Raw genomic sequence first — 18,774 nt, forward strand, 5'->3', positions numbered from 1 at the left:
CGGTGACAATCTCCTCTGGAATGAGTGCAGATCTAGTGGAGTGCTCACACAGAGCAGCAGTCGACGTAGTTGAAGAATGTAGGCTTCATTCTTCTTCAAAACGAAGCTCCATCAAGCTCATCATGTGCATGGTGAACTCTTGCAAGAGTTGAGTGTGTTGGGTGTAGTGACGGCTGACTCATGGAGTTGTCTGCTGTGATGACCGAGGCTGCTGACTAATCTGACAACCCTCATAAGTGTTGCAGATCTAGGTGACGACGAAAGTCATCTATGCCACTTGACATTCTGCTTGTTGTGTAGAATCAGTGGTGGCTCATTGTAGATATGTCGTTTCTGTAGAGGGACAATCTCGTCACCAAGGGATTTCTTCATCTAAGTATGTTGATTCTGCGACTACTTCGATGAAGAGGACTTTGTCTTCGACGACGTTGATCTAGACTTCTTAGACTGCGACAGCCCTGTCTCTGTTGAAGTTCTCTCCTGTGGTCTAGGGAACGACTCGTTGGACCCAAGACATAGCCTGACTGGTCACTGGAATGAATTTCAGCAGAAACTGATAAACGGTTACCCAAAGCTAAATCACCCGATTTAGACATGACAAATGAAAGCCGACGTTGCCGGTCCCTCGCAGGTCTGTGAAAAGACCGAATACATAAAGTATATTCTGAATCAGATAAATTTCTGCAAAGTTTACAAGAAATAGTTGAAGAACACATGGGCTTACATGCCGGACAAACAAAGTGCGGGTCAACCGCTGACAGCCATAATCTAAACTGCAAGTGCTATATAAACACACAATAATCACAAATTTAACAAATTATGAATCACATACATAAGCCAAATACCGCATACAACATAAATTTAGTTAAAGGACCGAAATAATTGAAAGACTTATCGCCGTATCCGGGACCCCAAGTGCCTCCAGTCCCTCTCATCAGGCGATGAGGAAAGAGTGACAAGCATGGCAGGTCATGTGACCAATTTGGCGGGAAAAGGGAGCCTACTGGTCGGTGAGTGTATTTTACGTCCGCTTCTTTTAGAAGGGAATGTCAAGGGATTTCAGGTATTCCGCTACCTTCACCAGGGAGGAGGAGATAAGCAATTAAGCATGAGTCAGGATAAGGAAATATAATATTTATTTGAAAACTAGTTGTAACTGACAAACTATCACACATGAAATCTATACATTAGAAACTAAGAAACTAATAGTACCACTTTCTGATTGCTCCGCAAATCAGCTTTCTCACATCAATCATGTATGGAAAAAGAAATCCAAGTATGGACATCAATCAGGGTTGGTGGGTGCAACCAAACTGGTAACCATGTTCAACATGCTAAGTGGATGTACCTTAGGTCTTCCTCCAGAGCATATACACAGCTTGTCATATTTGACAGTCAGCCCATCAGCACAGTTCAGCTCCTGGTTCACATAGATGACATATTTTCTTAGTAGAGGCAAGCAACAGTACTGACTGATGGTTCTTAACACATACTGGGAAAGGTCTCCCTTTAGTACGTAAGAAATACATTCAAATAATCCTATGTCAATACATGTGTTTCCTCATGCATATATCCCTAGAGCTTAATGAGAACACTGCAAGTTGTCAGGACCCCCTGTGTGTCCAGTGTTATGAAGCTTGATTGCAGTGAATTAGCTGACTGTCATTGACTTAGTTTCATTCTGTCAACCACTCTCATACAAGCAGCAGCACCTTGAATAAAATGTGCCATGAAATTCAATCGGGTAGATCTGCTTTTATACTATCAACTCATCTGCATGGGAAGTTAGTCTTCCACATACGCTAGACGGTTGGAATCAAACACGGTGCTGGTGTGTTGCACCATCCTCACTTTTTGCTGTTTTTGACAATGTTTAATATCACTCAAACTCAAAGAATATTAACTGCATACTCCAACATGTCCTGTAACGTGAAAATTATGCACACAAAAAGTTGGAATTACCTTCTGCTGCTCCATGTGAAGTCAAAGCTATTAGACTACAATAACACACATTCAAATGACAAAGTTAGGAACTCGGTACTGACTAAATCTATCACTCAGTTACTCCTTTAATTGTGAACTGTGCAGTGAACACAACAATATGATATAAATAGTCCAGCTAAAATTATGTTGCAATGTCAAAGCAAGTAATGTACACTCACATCTTTGTCTTGACTGCATGATTCAGAGCTGCAGTATATAACATATGTAAAGGCTGTCATGATACAGCTCATACTGACTGGAATATTGCTGTCTGAGACTTTAAATAACATTCACTCGCTCACTCTCTGACACCTACATGTCTGACAGCATCCAGCGATGTAGCAGTAGACTTGTGAACCTGCACATTAGGACAGCCAGTCTCCAGGGTGCTGGATGGTTTCTCCTCAACATCAAATGTCTCCAGGGTTCGAGATAACTGTAACCAGTCACACCAAAAACCTCAACATTCAGACAATCAGTGGTTGAATGTTAATTGTCTGTTATTATCACAACAACATCTCTTTCTTAAATACCATTTTACATGGGCATGTACATATTGCAAGTCATAATAAGATATATGAACTTCAAGTTATGTCACTAGCTTTTTAACCATATATCTCTAGCCAGTTTTCTTACATTGTCATGCATAGCACACTTCACCTATGGACATTCAGCTAAATCCAGGGTTATGAAACATGCAGTCTGTAGAGGCAGTTCATGTGACTCCTCTCCATAAACAGCTGCAACGTCTATGGTGTATGAGATCTGCCTTCGGGTAGTTGTTTGCTCCTATATATATGATGTGTTAGACCTACCCTCTGGTAGTTGGTTGCTGCTATATATATGATTTGTTAGACCCACCTTCTGGTAGTTGGTTGCTGCTATATATATGATGTGTTAGACCGACCTTCTGGTAGTTGATTGCTCCTATATACATGGTGTATTAGACCTACCTTCTGGTAGTTGGTTGCTCCTATATATATATGGTGTGTAAGACCTACCTTTTGGTAGTTAGTTGCTGCTATATTTATTATGTGTAAGACCTACCTTCTGGTTGCTCCTAGATATGATGTGTTGGGTCTACCTTCTGGTAGTTGGTTGCTGCTATACATATCAGTCCCTCTTGGATTCCAATATTTTCAAAATAATCATGATTAAAGATACCTTATTAATTAAGCAAGGTTTAGGCATTTTTCAAATGATATTAGATGAATTTGACACTACAATTACATTCTCAAAATCGATCATATTGAAATTTGAAATTATTTCAGATTTCTTTTAGGTATAAAACTGTCTGCATGAAACCGGAAGTTGTTCGTCTGCATCAAAGTTACAATGGAGTGGAGAGAAATAACTTTCAGTGAGTGTTTAATTTTCAAACACAGAAAAAGGTGTAGGTGCTTTGTCACTCAAGACGTGATGTGTACTGTCGACTTAACTTTATATCTGTGTTTGAGAATTATGCTATGGAGCGGTGTATAATGTTTGGGGTTTTTTCTACATGTTTTAGCCGTAGAATGGTTTGCAGAATATTGAAAAGTTTGGTGCAGAATTTGCTTAAATTTGCCGCAGAGTTCCTAAAAATTTGACGCGGAATCCAGGAGGGACTGATATATAGATGTTTTAGACCTACCTTCGGGTAGTTGATTGTTGCTATATATATGATGTGTTACACCTACCTTCTGGTAGTTGGTTACAGCCTTGACAAGATCGGTGGCAGTTACAAGCAGCACCTTCTCATCAGGGCACAATGCAGACAACTGCAACGAAACCAGTCACAGAAATAGAGATCATACCTCAGTGCATGATGCATGTATAGCAGTGCTTTTATTAATAGTATGAAAAAAACTAAATCTCATTACAATTCATTTCATCATGTTTCATAAACATCATTATATATGTTAACTGTTCATTTGTTGCATGGTGTCCAAGTCTTGCCGTTGATTGACACCTCTATACATCTTCACCTATTTCTTCTGTCTTCTGGAGCCTTGTCAACAAGGATTTCCCTTCACTTCCTCTCTATTCTTAGCCAGTTAACCCATTCCTTTTGATTTTCCCTTTTCTATTTATAGGTCACATCAAAGACTTCCTTTGATGTGTTACCTACTTCCTAATTGGCTATTGTGTTCTCTGACCTTACTTCTTTTGGCCACCTGTTTTCCACCTCACTCCACATACTATAGCTGAGCTGTAAACAGCTTTTCCCTTTCTCAGGCTTGACAGAGCAACAGTTTCAACCATTACATCAATAAAATATCATATGATCACCATTGTCTTGTCGTCTTGAGCAGCCACCCAGGGAAAACCACAAAAACACAGCTACACATGCATTCCTCTTGTGTGATTGACTCAATACATGACATTCTCAACTATATATCTTGGAAGTATGAGTGCAATCGGAGTACACAAACAGTTTCATCAGTAGGGTGGATACCCAGTTCCAAATGTGAGACGTTTTATTGACAATTGAATTCCAGAAGTTAAGTTATGTAAAGTACAAATATACATCAATATTATTTACCCGAGATCGTTAATACCACTTCAGACGCAAAATCAATTGCATCTATAACAAAAAATAGAGAGCGAAATTCATCAAGATCAGTCACCTGCTAGTGACAGGTTATGTATAAAACAGGAAGCCAAATGATCAAAACACACTCTTTCACAGTGTGGAGTGAAATGTATGGCTCATCATTGAAAACACATACAAAATACCTGGATGCAGCAAGCGACTACAGTTTCTCCGATACGATGTCTATTTTTGTAAGAAACACATGATATTTTTCTGTGAAATAGATGAATATATCTTTATCAGTCAAGGTTAGTAATTAATGCAATTTCTGTCTTACATCGTCAAAAACCCCTAACACCGGGATACTCCTGGTGTGGCATGTATCCTTGAATTTCATTCTGTGGTATGTGATCAGTGAACTTGGTGTGTGAGTTCTACAGCAGGTTGAAAGATTGAATACAATAACAAGTTTCTCCAGTGAACATGTTCATGCTGAGAGATAAAATGTTTAATATGGCAAAGAGATATTGTTTTCAGCATGATCTTTTTCCAGTTAAACTAAAGGCATATAAATCAACATGGACAATAAACTGAATTTAGTTTTGGAAACAAGGTCAAAGTTCAGTGGAAATGCTTCTGTACATTCAGACTCTGGGACAGTACAGCCATGAGAAAGGCAGTCACGCTGGTACTTCTCTCTTTTTTACTGTTTTTAGCGGACATTTCCTAAAGTTTTCTAAGTAAATCAATCAAGATCTGGAATTATTTAGACAAAAGTGTGAATTGATGTACCTTGAACTGAGCAACATATGTCATATTTGGGATTTCACTTTCTTAGTACTTAGTACTTAGTACATGAACTGAGGTTTTCAAAAGTCAGTTTGGAGGTTTGTTGACATCACGAACTTCGCATACTCACGAATTTAGAATACGTTGCACACTTCTACCACATAACTTCAGTTTTTGTTGGAATCAGTGTCGTAAGGAAGTACCTCTAGTCGCCCTTCAATAATACCATCATGATAACACATGCCTACCGTCTCGGCACAGGAAACTCCAGCTATTCCTCCTCCAACGATAGCAAATGTACATCTTTCAACAGCCATACTTATCAGCCGAACATTCAAGGGGGAGATAATCTTTCTCTACAGTACCTTCCTGTATCATTTCACGAGGGAACTGCTGCCGTGGGCAGTTTGTTGTATATATTCTCCTGAGGTATCGTGATTCAAGTTGTAGACACATGGTACACGTACCAAAGGTGTGTCATTATCACGTTCTTTAGCGTCCGATGCGTATTCTGTTACAACTGGCATATTTTTTTATTCAAATTGTGAATTCATATTGAAATCCACCTGTAAAAGTTTTTCAAAATCAAAGGTGGTTCACTTCAGGACTGCCAGTGTAAACGTTAATTACGTGTGGAGACAAGCAGCTAGAAGTCACTGAATGTTATAATTACGTAGGACTCCACTGAACATTTAGACTACACGAGAATGGCGCAAGCGACAACACGTTCTTCAAGTAGGGAAGTCTCGGACTGCTTATCATCATTTTATTCATGAATATAAACAGCTTGGGACATGCAGTTTCAAAACTACACCAAACTAGATCTACATGACACCATGGTGTTACCTATTAGTGAATATGGTGCTAACAAATCGGGTACGCTCAAGATGCCTGAAACAATACAGAGCTACATAGATCTAGGAGGGTTTTTTCTTGGATGGAGAAAGTTAGCACCAAACAGCGCTGCTGTGAAACAGTGGGCCAGTGTAGCAAGGCTTTTTTATGCACCATTGAAAAACGAACCAAGACAGAATTATTTACAAGATATGTAAGTGATGTTACCCGTTGAGTGGTGTTACGAGACGAAAAACAAACTGGGCCTTTAGAATACATAAAGCCAGGGATACTCTACAACAGGGATAGGTCACTCGCTTGCTTTCTTTACCATTTGTACTAATTAACGTGTGCCTCGTCATGCTCCAACGCTCACAGTGACTTGGCTCCTTCCTAGTGCAACTTCAGTTGTGTTTAACCAGGGAGACTATATAGAGAATATACGTTGTAGATTATCCCTGGTTTAACAAAACTTCAGCCAGTTTATTGTGTCAGTCGGAATTTTACAATGAATGAATGAATGAATGAATTATAGGAAAAAAATTAAGAGCAAGAATTATGTAAATGAATGAATGAATGAAGAAAGAAAAAGAATAAAAGAAAGAAGTACGTATGTGAATGAATGAAAGAATAAATGAAACACCGCGGCCAAAACACGTTAAAGAACGCGAACGTATCGCGAGAACACGTGTTAACATCAGCTGTCCTTTTAAAAAATCTACTTGAAACATTTTTGTTTACATTAATAATTAATCCAGATATTTTATTGCATGTGGGGAATGGAATGGACATTAACAATATGTTAACTGACACTGTCACACTGCCCTCAAAAATAAAGAGTAAAACTGTCACAAAGCGTTCTAAAACACCTTTCCAGTTTTGTCAAATACATGTAATAATATCAACAAGAAAGAAAGAAGTTATGGAACAATAACCCTCAAGCATCAATGGCGAATCAAATCAGATCGGCAATATGTCATATTTTTCACACACCTCAAATATACCCTCACATTTTGTTTTAGATTATGGAACTATCACTATTACTTGCATACACATTTAACCTGATAGTATATTCCCCTCATAAGAATTAAAGGTGTATGTGAAAGATGTTTTTGAAGTAATAACTAGAAACACTCAAACATCGGTGTATAGTACTTCAATGGCGGATCAGAGCAGATCGGCAATATGTCATATTTTTCACACATCTCAAATACACCCTAACGTTCTTTTTCAGATTATGAAACTATCACTATTACCTGCAAACACATTTCACCTGATGGTATATCATATGAATTAAAGGTGTATGAGAAAGATGTTTTTGAGGAAGTAACTAGGAATACTCAATTGCATTTCAATGGCGAAATGTCATATTTTTCACACACTTCAGTTACACCCTAAGAATTTTTTAAGTCATAAAACTGTCACTATTACTTACAAATACCTTTCAACTAAAGGTATGTTCTCCTTCTAAAAATTAAACGAATGTGTGAAAGAAGTTTTTATCGGCACAATTTAGTCTATCTTTGCGGTGAATCCAGGGAGCTGTAACATACCGACTTGAAACTTTACTACAAATCTACTGTCCTAATACGGACACTAATACCACTTATTTGACTTAAACTGACAAAATAGTTAACCTATCTTCTACATGTAGGATTTCAGTGGTTACAACGCTCAGCGAACTTAATCAGCTGTTGAAAATAAACCGGGCTCAATCTTAAATACTACGCTGCCACCATATTGTCTACACTGGTTACGTAATGACCCGAGACGTACGTTCAGGGGCTTTTCAAGGAGTTTCTTCTCCCTCTCTATATAGGCTCCCTGATAAAGCGAACTACATATGTGTCACATTATCAATAAGTTGATAAATAAAATAAGTTGAGAACTTACAAAACAGAGTCGAGCTACCCAGAAGTCACATATCGTCATTAGCTAAGTTTAGAAGCGGCGTGGCGCCCATATATGTAGAGCCCCGTGCGGTGAGAGATTATGTACCTGTATGCAACAATGAAGTTGAACATTAAAAAAGACACTTGGTTAAGATGTACGGTATATGAAGAGGAAAGACATAATCTACCGTCCTAGTGTTCTGTGAGAAATAAAGATTTTAATAACTTACATGATATTCAGAAAGATGGTTTCATGCTCTCATCATCTATAGTTATAACCCAAAGTGCCGAAACAAGTAATAATACTCTCCGCAAACGTCATAAGATTATAAGTCACTGATTTCTTTTTAAAACATATATTTGATATTTTATCAAAGTATCTTTCATAGAGTGGTCAGATTTGGATGTTTTTATAGATGTTATAATTTTAAAGTCTCTCACAACTCTGTACAGGGTGGCTCGTTACATTTACGCTTATATTGTCTTAAGTCATTTATATTATTTTTTATCATGTAATGATGTATCCTATGTTATATAGGTACGTTTTTATCAGACTGACTGTGACGAGGTGAGAATATAATAATCTCAATATCTGTGTACAAAGATTTATCTAAGTTTGGTGCAATACCTATATTCAAAAGTGTGTGTTATTCCAGCTAACAATTCGACGTTACTATAACGTGCTTTCGTTGCTGCAACATTAGACTCCCATTCATGTCGTCATGCAGTTGAGTTAGGACAAGAGTTACCTCCCTTTGACCACGGCTAAGGGAGCGAGAGAGAGAGAAAACTAGAGTTAGCTCCCTTAAAACAGCGACGCACGATTCAGTTGTTATTATTCTTTTAATCTTAAGTGTTATATACACGATATACATCCTTCTTCTCTCCGGGCAAGGGGAATATTGATTATGTCCATCCTGTGAACCACAGCATGTTGGTCTACTGATTTCCTGTTGTACGTTCTCTCAGCCCGAAATTATTATGCCAGTTTTATCAATGCATATGTTTTTTTTAAAAATATTATTTTAAGCCACATTTGGATTGTATAGGTTCCCACCACGGATCCTGAGCTAAAATATATCTTCAGTAACCCATGATTCTCGTACTGGGTGGTCAGGCCCACTGACTTGGTTGACACATGTCATCGGTTTCCAATTGCGCTGATCGATAGTCATATGCTCTTGACCACTGGATTATCACTAGATTATCTGGTCCAGATTTGTTTACAGACAGCAACCATATAACTGGAATATTGCTGAGTGCGGCGTAAAACTAAACTCACTCACTCAGATTTCTCAGTTAAACGCATTGGCTCTTTTTGGAAGCCGACACTTCACAAGGTAACATTTGCTCGTTTGGGATTACACGTTCTCAGCACAATACCGAGTATAGTACTTTTGTTAAACTGGGTCCTATCGGGGACTCGAACCCACACATTGTCAACCATCTAACCCTCTCATCCACCACAGCTTCCACAAAAATGGAAGTATGACAAATGAATGCAAAATGTCATGTAGAAAGTGGTCACGTGCGTGCGTATGTTCCTCGTTCAGTGAGTACTGAAAGGTCACGTGTATGCTATTCAAATGCGTTACTGACAGCACACGACTGGCAACTCTGACACTGGGAGTTGTATTTGCAAGACATTTTATTCTCATAATTTTATATGCTGCTTTTGAGATTACATGAAATCGTCGCCACAACCACAAAATCATCATTTGCATCGCATATAAAATATTTTACTTTGGCCATACACTTCAAGTATCCAAATAGTCCTATCATGAAATAACACATTAATATGACTTGACATTAATACAGTAATTAATGTTGCCCACAGAGGAAATTTGATGCACGCACTTTGACGTGGCTTTCCACTCTATGTCTGTCTGAGGTCACACACTCGTGTCCAAGCGTCGCCAAACATGTGGTATATAAACTACCGGGCATAAGAACGCCATCACGTTTAAGGTAAGTGTGTACGTAAAACACTGAAAATTTAAAAGTTCCAAAGTGAAACATGGTCCCGATATCAACGCAGCCATCAGCAGTTATTTGAATCGAACAATTGATTAAAAACGTGAAGAACACAATTGTAGGACACCGGTCATGCACGTGCATGATCGTGACATAAATGTCGATGTTGGACAAAAACAGACAAGATTGCAACTCCAAATATTTGATAAAGAATTACAAGAATAAATTAAAGGTTTGTACAGTATGTTTATTGTAAATGGTGTAAATGCATAGTTTTTGCCAACAAATGGCATTGTCCAGTCTTAGCAAGTACGGTAAATTACATATCTAGAGGTTTTGTTAAACATACTCGTGTCATAAAGTGAGGCCTTAGAGGTGTAGATTTTGTCAATAAGTGTGATAAAATACATATCAAAGCAATTTAGAGCTTTCGTTAATTACACTTGTCAAATAATGATGCTGTAAATGCACAGGTTTTGTAAACAAGTATGGTAAAAACTATCTTGAGGTTTTGTTATTTCTCTTGTCAAAACGTGGATAAACACGTACTATTAAAACATGTTCACTAAACACGAGGAACAAGATGTAGTGTCCGCAACAAGAAGCACAGCTGCCCTGCTACTGTCACTCAGAAGGGAACTAACTTCACACGCAGTGATACGCCGCACAACCACTCTCCTAACCCTGGCAAGTTACAAGCATCACATGTAACGGTCCAGGTAAGCCTCTTAAGCTATAACAGCTAAATTGTTTCTTTAATGAATAAATCCAACTAAAATCAAGAGCTTCTGCTAGTTAATCCCAGTTATGATCAGTAGGCTGTCATAATCCAGTTCGCCTTTACAAAATTTTTTAAAGAGACAATATTATTTGATGAGTATATAAACAACTATTGCATTATGACAAATTTCAATTGATCAGATAAAGAGGATTCCACAAAGGAGTTATTCAAGTCAGCTGCAACTGTTGTGGAGGATGTGGTTACAACCATAGTGCAGACAAATGCTACAACAAATGGATCAAGAGAGAACATGGATCGGCTAACAAGGAATAGACCAAGGATCCACAGGATTGGGATTTTGAGTTTCTTCTTATAGGTGGCATGCAGAAAAAGAAACCAGCTTTTCGATTTGTTTGGAAACTGATGGCCTTGTCCTTTATCGCTGCTTCAGAGATCCGTCAGACGTTTAAAGAGCTGACAGAGACCGTCACCTCTACCAACCAGTTTCGTCAGCTTGTGGGTTACATCAGAGTCCACATAATATATTACACGGTCTCTGGTTACACGACGACCCAATGGGTCTACAAAAGAATCTGTCTCACTTAAACTGTTATTACAGTGTTGTCTTCACATATTACTTTTGCTCTTAACAGTTTACTAATGGGACATTTTTCAGAATTTTACTATATAATATTATGTGAGGAATTGTATATGGAAGTTATTTTGACTACCCCCTTGGGGCGATTTGACCAAACTTCTGGGGCGATTTGACCAAAATTGCTGGGGCGTTTTGTCGCTGGGGCGATTTGACTGGCACCCCATTTGAAAGGTTTTGAGGAATACCCTTTCAGCCAAAAGTGTGACTCGTGACACTTCTTGTGACGTTGTTGTGAGGTTGCTACATTCGAAACCTCAGTAAGGTTTTCAATAAGGTTCATAGTAGACATGTAGTAACAAATTGGAGTGACCTCCCTAGATAGTTACACAAAGCAGATAGTGAAACAAAGCAGACCCGTTAAAATTTACATCTTAAGTACATGAAAGAAAAGAATCAGCAATCGATGCGTTGACATTAGCTCCTGGCGAGTAGAGACTGGAACTGTCTCACACAGAAATCGGAAGGTAAAGTTTAAAGCCCCGCTTTATGCCTGTCACTGTGTGTGGTGACATGTTTCGTCATGGTGATGTTGACAGTAACTGTATGCAGTAAACCCAGAACCAGGGCCAGCAGTAAGGACCTTGTTGATACAGTGAAGGGACAGCAACAAGAAGTTAGAGCCTTAAGACAGCAGGTCGATATGCTGAATGATGCACTACTAAAGTAACTACCAAAACAAACGACTTGTACAGTAAAGCTGACGATGTAGAAATTCGGTCTATAGGAAAGAGTAGAAGAAAGCTGAGGAGAAGGAGACGTGAGCAGTCGATTAAGACGAGGTGAGGGCTATATTATATAAAGACAAACTTGATGTAGATACATGTAATGCATGAGATGACAGTAAACTGGTGATAAACAGAGCCCACAAAGTCGGTAAGAAGAAGTTCTGTTTATAATCTTCTTTCACAACATATGACTGTTTGTTTGTTAGAAACATGGTGTTATACACATGCAGATCTCAGGAATTTTCTTCCCTCCTTTAAGGTATATTCTTACAGTAGTACATTGCCAGGAGACAAGGAAGGTGATACCACATGTACAGCAAATGACGGAAGAACCGGAGTTGACTACCTGTCGCCGACATCACAGCTGTTCGATCCGATAATTGTCTTTGAGTGTCTACCTCTTTCCTATCACTTGAGAATTAAACATAAACACTAAATGCAGTGATTCAACAAATGGGATACCAAACATTCTGCAACAAACCTTACAGAGTTGGTATGATGTTTTGATTATGGTCAGCGTTTCACTGAGTATGTTATGCTGATTAGTTTTCTAGTTATACTGCAATTCATCGGTCCGCTTTGGGGCCAAACGGACTATAGTTGCGTGTTCATATTGACAGTGTAGTAGATATGATCTGGAGTCTCTGCGCGTGCAGATGTCACGTGACTCGGTCGAGTGCCAGCCTGTCAGGTGGGACGAGCGGTCTGAGTCAACGAAGCGTGACTAGGGCAAGTTCAGATTGACAGACGCTTCGGTCGATTTTCGGAGATATCATCATATAAAACGTGTGTTTAAATCAACATGCAGACTTAAGATATCTTCTCATCAGTTGCACATTAAAGACAAGACTTAGTTTTACAACATTCGCGACAATCCTGAGGAATTATGGAAAGCTATTAAATTAATTAAGTCACTTCTGACAACAAAATCAGTGGCACCGCGTGGTTCGTATATTTCAAACACCTGGTAAACCTAGGAGATATCGTCTGATCTTACACAAACGACATCTCCCGAGGAACACAATTTTGGATGATAAAGTTCATCAAACGAATTATACATCTACCTCTGACAACCTGTGTGGGGGACGGGATTCAAACTTCTGATGAACCTTGTCAGTCTTGTTCTCAGGGAGAGTCGAACACTTTTTTTCAATGAATAAATACCTTTTTATTCATGGGTATAACTTGTAATTCATCAAAATGCTCTTTTTCATTTAGTAGATCCCTCTCATGCTTAAGGTTTATTTGCATGGACTTGTGATAGGACAATAAACGTATGACCTATGGCTTCAATAGTAGTCGCTGTTATGTAGATATGGTGAAGGCTTAGGTATTTGGTAATCTGAATAGCTTGATGGTTACTAGGATAATAATATGTGTCTGTGTTCGGAAAGTACGGTCTATTTATCAGCTATTATATTTATGTAAGGACAAGGGGAACTTTTGGGCTGAATTATCTGCCCTTATTTTGAGACTGGCCTGTAGACTGCAAGAGTCACAATGACTCAACATGGATCGCATCGTATTTATATGTGCGCGAAAAATGGTCACATATCAGTTTTAGACCAATCAAATCACGAGATATTAAGTCCCGGTATGTCGCTATTCTTTTGACGGATCTACTTTCACAACATAAAACCACTGAAATGAAAAAGGAAGACGCATTATCTCAAGGTAATCTGGTAGGAAAATAACTATTTTTACCCACCAAATTACTACGTCTAATCAGGGAGCCTATATAGAGGGGGAGAAGAAACTCCTCGAAAAGTCGCTGAATGTCACGGGTCGTTACGTAACCAGTGTAGACAATATGGTGGCAACGTAGTATTTTAGATTGAGCCCTCTATATTTTCAACAGCTGATTCAGTTCATTGAGTGTTGTAACAAACGAAATCCTACATGTAGAAGATAGGTTAACAATTTTGTCACTTCAGTTTAAGTCAAATAATTGCTATTAGAGTCTGTATTAGGACAGTAGATTTGTAGTAAAGTTTCAAGTCGGTATGTTACAGCTCACTGGCTTCTATTCTCGATTCACCGCGAAGATAAGCTAAATTGTGCCGATAAAAACTTCTTTCACACATTCGTTTAATTTTTAGAAGGAAAACATACCTTTAGTTGAAAGGTATTTGCAAGTAATAGTGACAGTTTTATGACTTTAAAACGTGTTAGGGTGTAACGGAGGTGTGTGAAAAATATGATATTTCGCCGATCTGTTCTGATCCGCCATTGTTTGAGTATTCCTAGTTACGTCCGACAGGTGAAGGTCCCGGGGTAGAATAGACCTTCACCAACCCATGCTTACCACAAAAGGCGACTATGCTTGTCGTAAGAGGCGACTAACGGGATCGAGTGATCAGGCTCGCTGACTTGGTTGACACATGTCATCGGTTCCCAATTGCGCAGATCGATGCTCATTTTGTTGATCACTGGATTGTCTGGTCCAGACTCGATTATTTACAGACCGCCGCCATATAGCTGTAATATTGCTGAGTGCGGCGTAAAACTAAACTCACTCACTCCTTGTTACGTCCTGAAAAACATCTCTCTCATACACCTTTAATTCATATGATGGGAATATACTATCGGCTGAAATGTGTTTGCAAGTAATAGTGATAGTTTCATAATCTAAAAAAGAATGTTAGGTGTATTTGAGATGTGTGAAAAATATGACATATTGTCGATCTGTTCTGATCCGCATTGAAATACTACACGCCGTTGTTTGAGTATTTCTACTTATTACTTCAAAAACATCTTTCACATACACCTTTAATTCTTATGAGGGGAATATACTATCAGGTGAAATGGGTTTGCAAGTAATAGTGATATTTTCATAATCTAAAACAAAATGTGAGGGTATATTTGAGGTGTGTGAAAAATATGACATATTGCCGATCTGATCTGATTCGCCATTGATGCTTGAGGGTTATTGTTCCATAACTTCTTTCTTTCTTGTTGATATTATTACATGTATTTGACAAAACTGGAAAGGTGTTTTAGAACGCTTTGTGACAGTTTTACTCTTTATTTTTGAGGGCAGTGTGACAGTGCAAGTTAACATTTTGTTAATGTCCATTCCATTCTCCACATGCAATAAAATATCTGAATTAATTATTAATGTAAACAAAAATGTCTCAAAGTAGATTTTTTAAAAGGACAGCTGATGTTGACACGTGTTGTCGCGGTACTTTTGCGCTCTTTAACATGTTTTGGGAGGGAAGGCCGCGGTGTATCATTTATACTTTCATTCATTCACATATGTACTCTTTCTTTTATTCTTTTTCTTTATTTCTTTCATTCATTCACATGATTCTTGCTCTTAATTCTTACTATAATTCATTCATTCATTTATTGTAAAATTCCGACTGATACAATAAACTGGCTGAAGTTTTGTTAAACCAGTGATAATCTACAACGTATATTCTCTATATAGTCTCCCTGGTTAAACACAACTGAAAGTTGCCCTGGGAACGAGCCAAGTCACTGTGTGCGTTGGAGCATGACGAGGCACACGTTAATTAGTACAAATGGTAAAGAAAATAAGCGAATGACCTATTCCTGTTGTAGAGTATCCATGGTCTAATTAATTCATTAAATGCCCTGCAAAATCATAAGATCAATAATTGCGCCTGTCAGAATTTAAGATTGGCTTTACAACATGACCGGACAAATCATCAAATATAATTCTTGGTTCTTCTGCGCGTAATTCAAAAGATTATATAGACTTTATACAGCAAAACACTAATCTGAGTCAAAATAGCGGTAACCCCATTGCGACATAGACTGGCTGTCACAAATTTAAAATGGCGGGCGTCACCGAAAGACGTAGCTCGGCCCATATCACAAATTCACCAAAGAATGGTTAATTAACAAGTGTCACAGGGATTATGTCACAGTTTGTCGAAGGACAAGGTAAGATTAATCCATATCTGATAGCAAACTTTCGTAACTGGACGCTTAGAACGAGGGAATATAAAAATTGTTAGTTCAAAAGCCCTTGAAAATGTAAACAAGATCGTTCTGACAGGCGACGTTGTTGACATTGACTCTTACAAAGTAAAATTGTGTTCTAAACCAGTAACGTGATGTGATGGCACTAGCTCATGATATTTTACGAATAGCAATGCATTGTAATGCTCTAAACAACATGTTACGATCTTTAGACATATTTCTTACCAGAAAGAGAGTTCAAAACTAAATTACATGAAAACGAGCTTGCCATTAATATACTTGCACATATGGTGGTTGTGGTAATAGGTTTTGCACTGCCATAAACTAAATTTATGAAAAACTACAAATGGGAAACACATAAAAGATATCTCGTGATGCCTAATCATTTACAAGCTTTTATAACTTTTAATTTGACATTTGAAATGGGGGAATAATAACTCAATCTTCGTAATGGCCACTACACCCGTAGTGATTCAGTACTTGGTGAAACTGGACGAGCTCCGTTATATGTTTCTTTTGTAACTAAATGTCTTAAATATTGGGCCAAAATACTCAACACGGATATCCACAGATTACCAAAGTAAACCTAATAAACCCATATCTAATGCAATATGTACTACAATACGTTAACAATTTTCTCTTAGGCCACAATTTCTAATTCCAGTTCGCTTTCGTGTACGCTTGGATTATGCAAGAGGTTGGGCATATTGATATTTCCATGTCTCAGTTGAAACAAAGAGTGTCAGAGTACAACATTCAACGATGACAGGTTTCAGTATCACCCAACTGAAAGATGGCATCTCATTTAACTTACAAAAGAGTTCTGCGTACGAAATCAAATAAGCTCTCCCGACTGAAGCAAGCGTTAACCAGATTCAGATGTGGCTGCCACCAGCTAATCGAAATCGAATAGACATCGAGAACCGATATTGCAGATACTGTATACGATGTAAATCTAGCACCATATTATCCATGTCTGCTGTGCCTCCCCCGACTTAAAAAAGCAATATTTTGAATATGAACATTGTAACTTTTATTTGCTCTCTTGAGGATATCTCCGACAGCTGTGTGTCGGAAATGATAAATCATTATTGTCCTGTTGTTAATTCGTAAATTCAGGAAAACGGATACTCTGTATTTTGTTATTGTATAAACCTTCCTAATTAGCTCTCGTAGTTATTTAGAAAGCGTGCTAGTGTGTTTGAAAGTACGCTTTATTGTTGTTGTTGTTGTCGTGACTCTAGTTGTTCTGTTACACAGTCCTGGTTCTAGTGGTTCTATTACAACGGCCTGGTTCTTGTGGTTCTATTACAATGTCCTGGTTCTAGACGTACCATTACACTGTCCTGGTTCTAGTCATTGTGTTACACTGTCCCGGTTCTAGTCGTACTATTACACTGTCCTCGTTCTATTCGTTCTGTTACACTGTCCTGGTTCTGGTGGTTCTGTTACACTGTCCGGATTCTAGTTGTTCTGTTGAAGTGTTCTGATTCTGGTGGTTCTGAAACAGTGTTCTGGTTCTGGTGGCTCTGTTTCAGTGTTTTGCTTCTGGTGGTTCTAGTACAGTGTTCTGATTCTGGTGGTTCTATTAGTGCTCTGATTCTGGTGGTTCTATTGTAGTGTTCTGGTTCTGGTGGTTCTATTACAGTGTTCTGGTTCTGGTGGTTCTGTTACAGTGTTCTGTTCTGGTGGTTCTGTCGAAGTGTTCTGGTTCTGGTGGTTCTGTTACTTGTTCTGGTTCTGGTGGCTCTGTTACAGTGTTCTGGTTCTGGTGGTTCTATTACAGTGTTCTGTTTCTGGTGGCTCTGTTACATTGTTTTGCTACTGGTGGTTCTATCACAGTGTTCTGGTTCTGGTGGTTCTATTGAAGTGTTCTGGTTCTGGTGATTCTATTACAGTGTTTTGGTTCTGGTGTTTCTATTACAGTGTTCTGGTTCTGGTGGTTTTATTGCAATGCTCTGGTTCTGGTGATTCTATTACAGTGTTTTGGTTCTGGTAGTTCTATTACAGTGTTCTGGTTCTGGTGGTTCTATTGCAATATTCTAGCTTAGTGTTTCTGCTGGCTCGATTCATATTATGACAGCGTCTCCTTCCTAACCATTCTATGATGGTTCTACTGATTTCATCTCTAAAAGTGTTCTTTTTCTACTCAGTTTATCTATGACAGCCTCCTGGTTCTACTGACTCTATGGCAGCATCCTGGTTCATGACAACTGCCGGTAACCTTGTGACAGAAGTATTCTCAGTATTCTACCACCTAGTGATTCTACGACAATATCTACTACTAGGCGATTCCATGACAGTTTCTACATCTAGGTGTTCTGTGGGTGTGATTTTAAGACAATATTAAGTATCTAGCGATTCTTTGATGGTTTGATCTGTGAGTGCCCCGTATTTAGTGATTGAATAACAATGTGCCCAGTCTAGTGACTCTCGAGCATCCAGTAGATCCATGACAGTGTCTGTGATTCTATATCCACCAACTAATCTATTTCAGACAAGAAAGACAGAACTCGTTAGATTAAAAAAATCATTTACTTTCAATACTACAAATAAGAAATATCGAGAAAGATATCACTTCCCGACAGTTTACTGTGGGAAAAGGGAGAACTCGGACTTAAGTATCACAGTGTGGTTAATACCTCTAGCATCGCCGTGATTAGCTTATGAACAAGTTGACTAGATTCGGATTTAATTGCAATTTTTTTCTTCAATAAAAAATATCCATATTT

The 18,774-nt window shown here is 38.4% G+C and overlaps 1 protein-coding gene across 1 annotated transcript in view; it reads right to left on the reverse strand.

Annotated features, from left to right (window-relative positions):
* The window catches only part of LOC137287024 (pyridine nucleotide-disulfide oxidoreductase domain-containing protein 1-like), a 43,239-nt gene extending 37,611 nt beyond the window's left edge, over window positions 1-5,628 (reverse strand). The window contains exons 1-4 of the mRNA XM_067819121.1: window positions 5,536-5,628; window positions 3,663-3,743; window positions 2,300-2,419; window positions 1,349-1,420 (exon numbers count right to left, since the gene is read on the reverse strand). Of these exons, the coding sequence (XP_067675222.1) occupies window positions 1,349-1,420; window positions 2,300-2,419; window positions 3,663-3,743; window positions 5,536-5,604 (342 nt within the window). The 5' untranslated portion in view covers window positions 5,605-5,628. The remainder of the gene's footprint in view (window positions 1-1,348; window positions 1,421-2,299; window positions 2,420-3,662; window positions 3,744-5,535) is intronic.
* Between the last annotated feature and the right edge of the window lie 13,146 nt (window positions 5,629-18,774).

The sequence above is a fragment of the Haliotis asinina genome, chromosome 6 (genome assembly GCF_037392515.1).
Source record: "Haliotis asinina isolate JCU_RB_2024 chromosome 6, JCU_Hal_asi_v2, whole genome shotgun sequence".
NCBI classification, from domain to species: domain Eukaryota; kingdom Metazoa; phylum Mollusca; class Gastropoda; order Lepetellida; family Haliotidae; genus Haliotis; species Haliotis asinina.